At 47.5% G+C, this 14438-nt stretch overlaps 1 protein-coding gene across 2 annotated transcripts in view; it reads right to left on the reverse strand.

The window, feature by feature from the left end:
* The window catches only part of adcyap1r1b (adenylate cyclase activating polypeptide 1b (pituitary) receptor type I), a 69792-nt gene that overhangs the window by 24091 nt on the left and 31263 nt on the right, over positions 1–14438 (reverse strand). For both annotated transcript variants that reach the window (XM_042322344.1, XM_042322345.1), the window contains exons 4-6: positions 1876–1989; positions 1103–1212; positions 821–918 (exon numbers count right to left, since the gene is read on the reverse strand). In XM_042322344.1, coding sequence (XP_042178278.1) covers positions 821–918; positions 1103–1212; positions 1876–1989 — 322 coding nt within the window. The remainder of the gene's footprint in view (positions 1–820; positions 919–1102; positions 1213–1875; positions 1990–14438) is intronic.

Here is a 14438-nt window from a genome sequence, read left to right on the forward strand (position 1 = left end):
TATTATCTATGCATAGTCACTTTAATAACTCTACCTACATGTACATATTAACTCAATTACCTCGACTAACCGGTGCCCCCGCACATTGACTCTGTACCGGTAGCCCCTATATAAACCCTCACGATTGATATTTTACTGCTGCTCTTTAATTATTTGTTACTTTTATTTCTTATTCTTATTTTTTGAAAGGTATTTTTTAATTTAATTAATTTTTAAATGGCATTGTTGGTTAGGGCTTGTAAGTAAACATTTCACCGTAAGGTCTACACCTGCTGGTTAGGGCTTGTAAGTAAGCATTTCACCGTAAGGTCTACAACTGTTGGTTAGGGCTTGTAAGTAAGCATTTCACCGTAAGGTCTACAACTGTTGGTTAGGGCTTGTAAGTAAGCATTTCACCGTAAGGTCTACAACTGTTGGTTAGGGCTTGTAAGTAAGCATTTCACGGTAAGGTCTACAACTGTTGGTTAGGGCTTGTAAGTAAGCATTTCACCGTAAGCTCTACACCTGTTGGTTAGGGCTTGTATTCAGCATTTCACCGTAAGGTCTACACCTGTTGGTTAGGGCTTGTAAGTAAGCATTTCACCGTAAGGTCTACAACTGTTGGTTAGGGCTTGTATTCAGCATTTCACCGTAAGGTCTACACCTGTTGGTTAGGGCTTGTATTCAGCATTTCACCGTAAGGTCTACAACTGTTGGTTAGGGCTTGTATTCAGCATTTCACCGTAAGGTCTACACCTGTTGTATTCGACGCATGTGACAAATAACATTTGATTTGATCTGAGTGGGATTTTGGATTTTGACCTCTGGTGACCTTTCTCACCTGAACCTGCAAAGGATGACCATGGCTGTACAGAGAGAAACCAGAGAGGTGCTGTACCCAACCGTGTACAGAGCCTTCACCGACACGTAGTACATGTCCTGCAGTAAACAACAACAGTAAATCAAGAACACATATTTATCAGGGATATTAGCACAGACTGATGCATATACCCATATGTTTGGCATGACCACATGGAGTTGACAAGAGAGCAGAAACAGACTGGCCTCCAGGCTAAGGATTATGGGCAATGAGAGTGAGGGTAAGACAGTGTGGAGTGCTCACCGGATGCTCGTGGGTTCCGTTGGGTTCGTCGAACATGCAGGCATCCACATAGTGAGGGAAGGTCTCAGACCAGCCGCCCTCCGTACAGTTACGACTCACCTTCCCTAGCTCTACACACATAATCAACTATGTCAATGGTTAGCACATACAGTAGATTCAACATTTCAAAACATATTCTATTCTTATTTACAATAAAAGTGACTCCAAAATGACACAATACATTATTTACCATTCATTTCTATTGGGCACAAAGTAATGTGAAACACAACCAAAACAAATAGCAAAGGCATCCAAAAAATTTGTAGTCACAAGCTCCATGTATTTGTAGTCACAAGCTCCATGTAGTCATTTCATGCTATGAATAAGGGACCAAATACTTAACCTTTGACTACTTTAATACAAATGTAAGTGAATTAGTCCCAATACTTTTGTTCCCCTAAAATGGGGGGACTATGTACATAAAGTGTTGTAATTTCTAAACGGTTCACCCAATATGCATGAAAATACCCCAACATTAAGGCTGGCAGGCTGCACTTTAACCTCATAGTCATTCTATCATTTTGAATCCAAAAGTACTGGAGTACAGAAACAAAAAGAATAATAATTGTCACTGTCCCAATACTTTTGGAGCTCACTGTATTTACCAGATGATAAGACAAGAGGTGCAAATCAATGTTAGTTACAATAGATGTACAATGTGGATGTTAACATAAAACAAATAGACAGAGTCATGCCCAAAGTATTGAGATGATTGACAGCTGTCAGTCACTGACCATCATCCTCCTCGCTCATGAACTGGATGAAGAGCTCTGGACAGCTGACCACAACCACCTCTCCCACCCGGGCAGGCTGCCAACACGTCAGGTTATCCCACAACCATGGGCACCCTGGGGGCACAACACAACACAGAGATGGTGAGTACCATGATTCAATAAAAAGAGCACAACACTCACAACATTCTTAGACCTTCTTCTGTGGTTGATGGAAAAACACCTTTGAAAGACAAAGATCTGATGTTATAGATTAGAAACAGGTATTGAACCGAAACCTGAGTTAGCTCTGTGGTCAGTGTAAATACTGTGGAAGTACCGATGTTACAATGGGGTATCCATGGGATAGCACAACCTCAATGCTAAGGATCCCTTTTTCGGCAAGGCCACATCTGGCCAGCAGATGGCAGTAGAGGCCAAGAAAGATGCAACTGCTCAGTTTGTATAATGCAAACAATGGTAAATGGGTGTTTTCTGGTACTGTCTCTCTGTCTGCATCCAAAATTGCACTCTATTCCTTTAGTAATGAACTACTGACCAGAGCCTCTATCTCTAGGATGGTGTGTAGAGTGATGAGGTTTGTCAGGCTTGTCTGGAGGGCTGTGAGGAATACAAAAACACTCAGTATGTCATCGATGGTAGTGTGTGTGTGTTTGTGTGTGCGTGTGTACGTGTGTGCATGTGTGTATAGGGGTGAGTAGCTGTGTGGCAGTCTAATAACACTGATGGTGACTTTGCCAGACTCCCAGTCATTGATATTCACAACCATAGAGACCTCCCTCTTTCTATCACCCTCCCATACTCCCTCTATCCCCCCCTCCCTTCCTCACTCTATCCCTCTCTTTCTTTCCACCTCTGTCTCCCTCTCCCTCTATTCCTCTCTTTTTCCACCCCCTCTCTCTCTCTCTCTCTCTCTCTCTAGGTGGAGTGTAAGGTGATGTCTAACTACTTCTGGCTGTTCCCATTCTCTCTCTCTCTCTCTCTCTCTCTCTCTCTCTCTCTCTCTCTCTCTCTCTCTCTCTCTCTCTCTCTCTCTCTCTCTCTCTCTCTCTCTCTCTCTCTCTCTCTCTCTCTCTCTCTCTCTCTCTCTCTCTCTCTCTCTCTCTCTCTCTCTCTCTCTCTCTCTCTCTCTCTCTCTCTCTCTCGGTGCATGCTGGGAGTTTTTGGAGTTTGAGTGTTTGGTGTGGAAAGCTCTATCCTAACTAACTTTCTTGATTCTTTTCTTTACATGTTATTTTCTATGGTGGAGGGTTAATGCGATATTTGTTTTTAGCGGTATCCAAGTTTTTTTTCAAAGTTAGGGTGGAAGAGGACAGAGTAACTTTCCTGGGGGTTGGAAGGTGTAGTGTGCGCAATGGCTTCTCAGCCTAGCGCGGAGGAGACGCTGTCGATACAGCATGGATTCAGGTGTGTTCCTGAGAATGGAGTTAAGGTGGAGGAGGTTCTGCTCGCGGTCGGTGAACAGGTAGGAGCTGAGTTTATACATTCTGCTTCTAGAATGAACAAAGCTGTGGTTGTGTTCATGAAAAGGGCTAATTTGGTCGGTAGGCTAATTTCTAGCGGAATATTTGTAAGGGATGTGTTGGTGTCAATTTCACCTCTCTCTACCCCTTCAACAAGAGTTGTAGTGGCAAATTTGCCTCCGTTTATTACGGATGATCAAATTAGGAAAGAGCTGAGTCGTTTTGGTAAGTTTGCTAGCGGTTTCCGTGTACTGTCAGCAGGTTTTCAGGCAGATGCCGTTAAGCACGTTGTTTCGTTCAGGAGGCAAGTGTTTATGTTTCTGAACAATAATGAGCAACAGCTAAATGTGCATTTTAAAGTGAGGCATGGGGAGGGGCTCTATGCAGGTTTTGCCAGCACAGATAGTCTACGGTGTTTTGAATGTGGGGATTTGGGGCACAAGAGTTTTGCGTGCCCACATAAAGGCCATAGACAAGGTGAGGGTACAAGCGCAAGTGGGGGAAATCGAGGTCAAAATGCAGGGGGTAAGGAGATGCAGACAGCAGAGGCTGGGCCTAGTCAGTCTAGAGATGGTGGTGTAGATGAGGCTGGGCCTAGTCAGGCTAGAGATGGTAGGGTAGTGGAGGCTGGGTCTAGTCAGGCTAGAGATGGTGGAGAAGCAGAGGCTGGGTCTAGTCAGGCTAGAGATGGTAGGGTAGTGGAGGCTGGGTCTAGTCAGGCTAGAGATGGTGGAGAAGCAGAGGCTGGGTCTAGTCAGGCTAGAGATGGTGGGGTAGCTGAGGCTGGGCCTAGACATGCTATGGAGGTTGGTGCAGATGATGCTGGGCCTAGTCATGCTATGGAGGGTGGTGTAGCTGAGGCTGGCCAGAGTCATGCTATGGAGGGTGGTGTAGTTGAGGCTGGCCCTAGTCATGCTATGGAGGGTGGTGCAGATGATGCTGGGCCTAGTCATGCTATGGAGGGTGGTGTAGCTGAGGCTGGCCCTAGTCATGCTATGGAGGGTGGTGCAGATGATACTGCGTCTAGTCAGGTTATTCTAGTGGATGAGGAGAGTATATTGGGGAAGTGTAAGAGATTAGGGGGGGAGGAGGTGGGTGTCATGAGGAAAAGGAAAAAGGGTGTGGACAAAGGCACCATGGAAATGTTGCCTGTTGCTGTGGGTGAGGCCCTAACCAGAGAGAAAGGGCAGGTGGTCAGGGTGGGAGATAGAGAAGAGGAGGAAAGTGAGTCTGAGGAAGAGGATGAGGAGTTATTTTTTTCAGACTCCTCTTCAATTGGCCCGGAGCTGACAGCCAGTCAAACAGAGGGGTCTAAGTACACGTTGAGAGAACTGACAAGGTTCCTGAATGAGACTAAGGGGAAAAAAGTTAATCTTGAGGCTTTTTTTCCTGATCCTAGAAAGTTTGTAAGATCAGTACAACATGCTATGACAAATGAGGGGCATGGTGTCCTCTCACCCAGGAAACGGTTTAGGTTGAGGAAGTGGGTCACAACAGTGCGTAAAGGTTTACCTTCAGACACGTTTTAAATGTTTAATTTCTTACTGACACTGGGGCTTTTTGAGCTTTGCTATTGGTCTATTTCTCTGCTGGCTTTTCTCCCACTTCTTATGGAGACTCTTCGGGTAGGCTCGCTCAATATAAATGGCGCCAGAGATGCGGGAAAGAGGAGTGTGTTGGGTGAATATGTAAAACAAAAAAAAGTACAGGTGTTGTTTCTGCAGGAGACGCATAGTGATGTGGTGAATGAAGTTGATTGGGGGCTCTGGTGGAAAGGGGCAAGTGTGTTGAGCCATGGGACAAATCTTAGTGCAGGGGTGGCAGTCCTTTTTGCACCGGGACTGGCTGTAAAAATTTGCTCCTCAAAGGAGGTGTGTAGGGGTAGGTTGCTTGTTGTTAAAGCAGAAATTAACAACATGTGTTTTGTCTTTATAAATGTGTATGCGCCTAACACAGGGAGAGAAAGAGGGGTTCTATTTGGGAGTCTTAGACAGGAACTCTCACAAGTAGCGCCTGAGGAGACGCTGGTGATCGGAGGTGACTGGAACTGTACAATGGATTTTACAAAAGACAGAAATGGGGAAGAGCCTCATTCAGTGTCAGTGGGAGTGTTAAGGGATATCTTTAATCAGTTTGACCTAGTGGATGTTTGGAGAACTAAACATCCAAACACAAGACAGTATACGTGGGTGAAGGTTTTTGGGGCTAGGGTGAGTGCAGCTCGACTTGATCGTTTTTACATGTCCAGGAATCAGAGCAATAGGCTGCTGGGTGCTACCATTCTCCCAGTGGGATTTTCGGATCACCACATAACCATGGCTCAGCTGTCTATTTCACCAGGGCCCCGGCAGGCATCTTATTGGAAGTTTAATGTAAAGCTCTTACAAGATGCCACTTTTTGCTCAGGTTTCCAGACTTTTTGGGAAAGATGGGGGCAGCGAAGAGAGGAGTATGAGTCTCTGAGTCAATGGTGGGATGTGGGGAAAGTGCAAATTCGGCTTTTCTGTCAACAGTACACAGCTCTCTCATCCTCAGAGGCTAGGAGAGTATTGGGGGAACTAGAGCGGTGTATTAGTGAGATGGAGGTAGAGATGGTGGGGCAAGGCAATGTAGGCCTCCAGGCTAACTTAGCCGAATTACGTAGGGACCTGGGCAGTTTTTTCCAGGTTAAAGCAAAGGGAGCACTTGTAAGAGCTAGGTTCTCCATGCTCAAGGAGATGGATGCTCCCAGCTCCTTCTTCTTTGGTTTGGAAAGACAGAGCAGTGAAGCCAAGGGTATGCATTGTCTACGGCTGTCTGATGGGCGGGTGACCTCTGTGGTGGGGGAGATGCGGGAGCGGACTGTGGAGTTTTATACTGAATTGTATAGGGCAGAAATGTGTGATCCTATGTGTGCTCAGGTCTTGTTCGCAGGACTCCCTAAGCTCTCTCGGGCACAGAGGGATGAAATGGACATTCCTCTGTTGTCACATGAACTGGCAGAGGCAGTAACCCAGATGTCCCCCGGTCGTGCACCCGGGGTCGATGGACTTCCAGTGGAATTTTACAAAAATTCTGGGGAACAATTGGACAGGATTTCTTTTGCGTGTTGCGTGAATGCGTCGGGGTAGGAGAGTTGCCGATGAGCTGCCGTCGGGCGGCTCTGACTCTCCTGCCCAAAAAAGGGGACTTGTGTGAACTTAAGAACTGGAGGCCTGTGGCATTACTCTGTGCGGACTACAAGATTTTTGCCAAGGTCCTCTCTAACAGACTGAAGTCCCATCTGGACTCTATAATACACAAGGACCAGACATATTGTGTACCGGGACGCTCAATCACGGACAACTTGTTCTTGATTAGGGACATGTTGGACTTGTCGAGAGGTTCTAATGTGAACTTTGGACTGGTCTCTTTAGATCAAGAGAAGGCTTTTGATAGAGTGGATCATGAGTATCTGTTTAATGTGATGTCTGTGTTTGGGTTTGGGAAGAGTTTTGTGACCTGTGTGAAGCTGTTGTATGCTGGGGCGTCATGTATGGTTAAGGTGGGAGGGGGCTCAGTAGGCCAGTCTGGGTGAGACGGGGCATTAGACAAGGATGCCCTCTATCTGGGCAGCTGTACACACTAGCCATTGAGCCTTTTTTAGGACTGCTACGCAGGAGACTGCGGGGAGTGTGCTGGACAGGCATGGATGTGGTGACAGGAATAGCAGTCTCAGCATATGCAGATGATGTTTCTGTGATGGTCAGGGATGGGCAAGATATGCAGGAACTAGAGACCAGTCTGAAGGTGTACGAGGGAGCTTCATCAGCTAAGGTAAACTGGGGAAAGAGCAAAGCTCTGTTATGTGGGGCATGGGGGATAGGGCTCCTCCTCTGCTTCCAGGGGTTTGCAGTGGGGTTGTGAAGGGCTTAAAGTGTTGGGGGTGTACCTGGGCTCGGAGAGGTGGGTCAGCAAGAACTGGGAGGGGCTGTCACAGGCAGTGGTGTCAAGACTGGCCAGGTGGAGGTGGCTCCTGTCCCAAGTGTCATATAGAGGGAGGGTGCTGATAATCAACAACCTGGTGGCATCTTCCTTGTGGCATAAACTGGCTGTCCTCAACCCCCCGCCGGTCTGCTTGCAGACCTGCAACGCAAGCTGGTGGACTTCTTTTGGTCGGGACATCACTGGCTGAAGGCAGCAGTTTTGTACATGACCGTCCACGAAGGAGGACAGGGCCTGGTGGAACTGGAGAGCAGGATGGCTGCTTTCCGACTAAAGGCGGTGCAGAGACTGCTGTACCACACTGATGTTGGCTGGAGAGAACCAGCATGCATGCGCGCTGCTGAGGAGAGCTGGCGGATTAGGGTTGGACCGGCAGCTGTTCCTCATGAAGCTGGAGAGGCTGAGTACAGCAGGTCTCTCAGAGTTTTACTCTGCGGTGCTGAGGGCCTGGCAGCTGCTAAGGCCCACACGAGAAGGGGGTGTGGAGCCTGGGCAGTGGGTGTGGGAGGAGCCTATCTTCCACAACCCAGCCATCCCTTTGAGATCGGTTCAGTCGGCCACCCTGCAGAGGCAACTGATGGCAGGGGGTTTACAAAGGCTGGGTGACCTGAGACTGCTGGGAGAGGAGGGGTGGAAAACCCCAGAGGTCTTGGCGCAACAAACAGGAATAACGTCTCTTAGGCTGCTGGAGAGATTCCTGGAGGAGGTCCAGGAGGCACTGTCTGAGCCGGTAAGGGGGGTGTTTGAGAGGCCAAAGGGAGAGGGGCCACCAATGTTCCCGCCACTGCAGGTGACTGCAGAGACTGGAGACTGGCAAGGGGGTCTGGAGGACTTGTTAGATTTTAACACTCCGAGCCTGGGGAGTTTGAGGGGGTGGGAGGTAAAGCCCTCTACAACCTCTGCGTTAAGGTTAGGAGCATTAGAAGCCTAACAGGAGTGAAGGCTCATCAGTGGCAGGGGGTATGTGGGGCGGAGAGTATGGTGGGTTTTAGATGGAGGGCGCTCTACAAACCCCCAGTACCAAAGAGGTCAGGGGACCTCCAGTGGAGGGTTCTTCATGGAGCCCTGGCCACTAACAGCTGGTTGGCACGGGTTGATCCGGGAATTGGGCAGGGGTGTCCTTTCTGTCAAATGAAAGAAACTGTAATTCATGTGTTTTCTGTGTGCACCAGGTTAATGCCATTAATGTCTCTGTTGGAATGTCTGTGTGACAGGTTGGGGGTGGTTTTTGCTGTTGGGATGTTTATAATGGGATACAGGTATTCGAGTAAGGAGAAAGAAAAATGTGTTTTGTTGAATTTTCTGTTTGCTCAGGCAAAGTTAGCTATTTGGCTAACAAGGAGGAACAGGGTCAAAGGTGGGGGATAACAGACCCTTTACTACTGTTTAATGGGATGGTCTCTGCGCGCCTTAGGGTTGAGTTTGAGTTCTATAAAATGATCAAATGTGTGGAGATGTTTGAGGAGATATGGTGTGTTGGGGGGGCTGTCTGTATTGCTGGGGAAGATGTTTTGGATATACGGTTGTAGGAGAGGGTTTTTATTTTTTTATTTTAGGAGTGGGGGGGTGAGTTTTAAATGAATTGAGAATGTCTCAATAAAGAAAGACCAAAAGTCAAAAGTCTCTCTCTCTCTCTCTCTCTCTCTTTCTCTCTCTTTCTCTCTCTGTCTCTTTCTCTCTCTCTTTCTGTCCCTTTCTCTCTCTCTCTCTCCCAGTTAAACATTCACATGGTCACAGTCATGCTCAGGTCACATAAGAAGAGAGACATCATTGAGTTCTTCTTTCTCTTTCCCTCTCTTCCTTTATGTAGAGAAAAGGGGTCAGTGTGTTTGGCCTTGTTTTAATTCCAGCCACATCGAGCCACAGTGAAAATAGCATCAGAGAGATGCAACCAAGGTCTGAGAAACTGCATCTCTACTGAGACAGAGAGAGAGGGAGAGAAAGAAAGAGAGACAGAGAGAGAGAGAGGCAGAGAGAAAGAGAGAGAGGCAGACAGAGAAAGTGCGAGTGAGAGAGAGTGAGAGAGAGAGAGAGAAAGAGAGAGAGAGAAAGAGAGGCAGACAGAGAAAGTGCAAGTGAGAGTGAGAGAGAGAGAGAGAGAGAAAGAGAGAGAGGCAGAGAGAAAGAGAGAGAGAGAAAGAGAGAGAGAAAGAGAGAGAGAGAGGCAGACAGAGAAAGTGCGAGTGAGAGAGAGAGAGAGAGAGAGAGAGAGAGAAAGGTATGGCATGGCACAGTGTTATATTAGCACACTGGGGGGGGGGTTAACGAGGGGTGGAAACTCAGGATACTAGACAATGAGGACTCTGAGTCAGCTAATATAAATCTCTATGAGTCTGGAACAGTATTGGTACAGGGCAACCCCAAACAGTTTCAGCTGGTCTATAACCAAATCAAAGAATTAGCCCAGCAGGAATAGCTCTCCCTTGAGAAAGATACCCCCACTCCGAGCGGGTCAGACCAGACCTTTTCACTATATAACCCCACAGAGGAGCAACCCCAAGTGGAAAGTCAAACCCTCAGCACAGAGTACTATCCCCTCATTGAAATGAAGGATACATTTACCCAACTGGAGGTAAGGCAGGTGGAGCTGGAACAGCAGGTGAGCACAGACCCAGACAACAGTCCAGCACAACAACACCCCCTTAACCAGACCCGGAAAGCTGGAGGTGGAGAGAGACATATCTGCACTCTGGACTGTGGTGAGACAACTTCAACAATCTAAAAAGCAAGAGCAGGAGAAGAACAGAGCACTAGAGGACAGGATAAGACTGCTGGAGGAGAGGGTGAGGGGGATGGTGTGTGACAGAGAGGTGGACAACCCACTAGAGAGGTGGCCACCCGCGCAGAGAAGCCAGCAGAACAGCCCACACCAGACCCTGACCATAGCGTCGACATCACAGCAGAACAGACAAATGAAGAACCCCAAGCACAGGGGATCTCACCCCTTCTGACCCCCCGTCAGCCACCCCAATAGCCCTCCTGACAACCCCCCACACCCACTGAGGACATAAACAAGACACAGATTGTACTCCTTATGGACTCAAATGGGAAATATACACACCACACACCCAGCGCGCCCTAGACCTTCTGTCTGAGGACCAACTAGGTTCACAAAGCCACATAATAATACACATAGGCACAAACGACCTGAGAATACAGCAGGAAATGGTGGACACAGCACTGAAGGGAGTGATTGAAAAAGCTTCTTCTACTTTCCCTAATGCACAAGTGGTTATAACCGCCCTGCTAACATTAAAAGACTTCCACCCTGCTACCATACAGCAGGTAAACCAAGTATTTCCTGTGACTCTGCCTCAAAACCAAATGTTTTCCTGGCCCACCACTCCACCCTGGACTAGAACAGCCTCTATGACCAGGTCCACCTCTACAAGGCAGGCAGCAGTGCCCACCACTCTACCCTGGACTAGAACAGCCTCTATGACCAGGTCCACCTCTATAAGGCAGGCAGCAGTGCCCACCACTCTACCCTGGACTAGAACAGCCTCTATGACCAGGTCCACCTCTACAAGGCAGGCAGCAGTGCCCACCACTCTACCCTGGACTTGAACAGTCTCTATGACCAGGTCCACCTATACAAGGCAGCAGTGCCCGCCTTTCTCAAACCCAACACTTCACACAGAAGCAACAGATCAATTGACAGCCCGCCCAGACTAGCGAAGCACTCTCCCAGACCTGCGGGACCCCCCCTGGACCTACACATAGAGGACCCACACCGAGAGGACCTACATCCAGACCACAACACCACCGGCCACATACACACCCCCACCCCAACCAATCAACACCCCCCCAAGTCAACCATGCCCACACCCTCAGATCAGACCTATGCCCCTCCTTTCCAACCCATGCACCCCACCCCTGCAAAGAGGGCCTCAACATGGAAGTCACACATATGCCCAGGCCATGAGCGGGCCAACAGGCCCAACCCCCACTCTTGCACTAACCCAAGCCAATAGCAGGTACCAGATGCTCAGCAGGCTCTGCTCACACTTACTGGCCTGAGGCCAAACCACATGGCCAACCACATTGGACACTTTATGGAACACAAAGCCTTCACTATCTCATCCTGGAATATCCAAGGCCTGAGGTCATCTGCCTTTAGCCTAAAGAGCTGGAACCTGAAATCGGAAATACAGACATTGTCATCCTACAAGAAACCTGGTATAGAGGAGACGAACCCACTGGTTGCCCTCTAGGTTACAGAGAGCAGGTAGTCCCATCCACCAAACTAAAAGGTGTGAAACAGGGAAGGGACTCAGGGGGTATGCTAATTTAGTATAGAGCAGACCTAACTCACTCCATTAAATTAATCAAAACAGGAACATTTTACATTTATTTAACTCGGCAAGTCAGTTAAGGTTTTACTGCTAACCTACAAAGCATTACATGGGCTTGCTCCTACCTATCTCTCTGATTTGGTCCTGCCGTACATACCTACACGTACGCTATGGTCACAAGACGCAGGCCTCCTAATTGTCCCTAGAATTTCTAAGCAAACAGCTGGAGGCAGGGCTTTCTCCTATAGAGCTCCATTTTTATGGAATGGTCTCGCTACCCATGTGAGAGACGCAGACTCGGTCTCAACCTTTAAGTCTTTACTGAAGACTCATCTCTTCAGTGGGTCATATGATTGAGTGTAGTCTGGCCCAGGAGTGTGAAGGTGAACGTAAAGGCTCTGGAGCAACAAACCGCCCTTGCTGTCTCTGTCTGGCCGGTTCCCCTCTTTCCACTGGGATTCTCTGCCTCTAACCCTATTACAGGGGCTGAGTCACTGGCTTACTGGTGCTCTTTCATGCTGTCCCTAGGAGGGGTGCGTCACTTGAGTGGGTTGAGTCACTGATGTGATCTTCCTGTCTGGGTTGACGCCCCCCCTTGGGTTGTGCCGTGGCGGAGATCTTTGTGGGCTATACTCAGCCTTGTTTCAGGATGGTAAGTTGGTGGTTGAAGATATCCCTCTAGTGGTTTGGGGGCTTTGCTTTGGCAAAGTGGGTGGGGTTATATCCTTCCTGTTTGGCCCTGTCCAGGGGGTATCATCGGATGGGGCCACAGTGTCTCCTGACCACTCCTGTCTCAGCCTCCAGTATTTATGCTGCAGTAGTTTATGTGTCGGGGGGCTAGGGTCAGTTTGTTATATCTGGAGTACTTCTCCTGTCTTATCCGGTGTCCTGTGTGAATTTAAGTATGCTCTCTCTAATTCTCTCTTTCTTTCTCTCTCTCGGAGGACATGAGCTCTAGGACCATGCCTCAGGACTACCTGGCATGATGACTCCTTGCTGTACCGTCCACCTGGCCGTGCTGCTGCTCCAGTTTCAACTGTTCTGCCTGCAGCTATGGAATCCTGACCTGATCACCGGACATGCTACCTGTCCCAGACCTGCTGTTTTCAACTCTCTAGAGACAGCAGGAGTGGTAAAGATACTCTTAATGATCGGCTATGAAAAGCCAACTGACATTTACTCCTGAGGTGCTGACCTGTTGCACCCTCGACAACTACTGTGATTATTATTATTTGACCATGCTGGTCATTTATGAACATTTGAACATCTTGGCCATGTTCTGTTATAATCTCCACCCGGCACAGTCAGAAGAGGACTGGCCACCCTTCATAGCCTGGTTCCTCTCTAGGTTACTTCCTAGGTTTTGGCCTTTCTAGGGAATTTTTCCTAGACACCGTGCTTCTACACCTGCTTGCTGTTTGGGGTTTTAGGCTGGGTTTCTGTACAGCACAGAAATATCTGCTGATGTACAAAGGGCTATATAAATACATTTGATTTGATTTGAGTTAAGAACAAATTCTTATTTACAATGACAGCCTAGGAACAGTGGGTTAACTGCCTTGTTCAGGGGCAAAACAACAGATGTTTTACCTTGTCAGCTCAGGGATTCGATCTAGCAAACTTTCAGGTTAATGGCCCAACTCTCTAACCACTAGGCTGCCTGCCTCCTCTGGCTAGAAGTTCAAACGGAAATGATCTTAACAGAGAAAAATGTCCTCCTGTGTGCCACCTATATCCCCCCACTAGAATCCCCATACTTTAATGAAGACAGCTTCTCCATCCTGGAGGGGGAAATCAATCATTTCCAGACCCAGGGACATGTACATGGCTGTGGCGACCTAAATGCCAGAACCAGACAAGAACCTGACACCCTCAGCACACAGGGGAACAAACACCTGCCTGGAGGTGATAGCATTACCTCCCCCATATACCCTCCTAGACACAACTATGACAACATTACCAACAAAAACAGGTCACAACTCCTTCAGCTCTGTCGCACGCTGGGTACATACATTGTCAATGGTAGGCTTCGAGGGGACTCCTATGGTAAGTACACCTATAGCTCATCTCTTGACAGTAGTACTGTAGACTACTTTATCACTGACCTCAACCCAGAGTCTCTCAGAGTTCACAGTCAGCCCACTGAAACCCCTATTTGACCACAGCAAAATCACAGTCTACTTGAACAGAGCAATACTCAATCATGAGGCATCAAAGCCAAATGAACTGAGTAATATTAAGAAATGCTATAGATGGAGCGATTGTAGTTTGGAAACCTACCAAAAAACAATTAGGCAACAACAAATTGAACTCCTTTTAGACAACTTCCTGGACAAAACGTTCCAAGGTAATTGTGAAGGTGATAACTTGGCAGAAGAAAATCTTAACAGTATATTTGACCTCTCAGCTTCCCTATCTAAAAATCTAAAAATCTCAAATAGAAAACCGGAGAAAATGAACAACAATGACAAATGGTTTGATGAAGAATGTAAAAATCTAAGAAAGAAATTGAGAAACCTGTCCAACCAAAAACATAGAGACCCAGAAAACCTGAGTCTATGCCTTCACTATGGTGAATCACTAAAACAATACAGAAATACACTACTGAAAAAGAAGGAACACCATGTCAGAAATCAGCTCAATGTAATTGAAGAATCCATAGACTCTAACCTCTTCTGGGAAAATTGGAAAAAACTAAACAAACAACAACACAAAGAATTATATATCCAAAATGGAGATGGATAAACCATGGATAAACCACTTCTCCAATCTTTTTGGCTCCATAACAAAGAACAAACAGCAAAACATATACATGATTAAATGCTAATCTTATAATTAACTATTA

This window comes from Oncorhynchus tshawytscha, linkage group LG05, assembly GCF_018296145.1.
Source record: "Oncorhynchus tshawytscha isolate Ot180627B linkage group LG05, Otsh_v2.0, whole genome shotgun sequence".
Classification (NCBI taxonomy): Eukaryota; Metazoa; Chordata; class Actinopteri; order Salmoniformes; family Salmonidae; genus Oncorhynchus; species Oncorhynchus tshawytscha.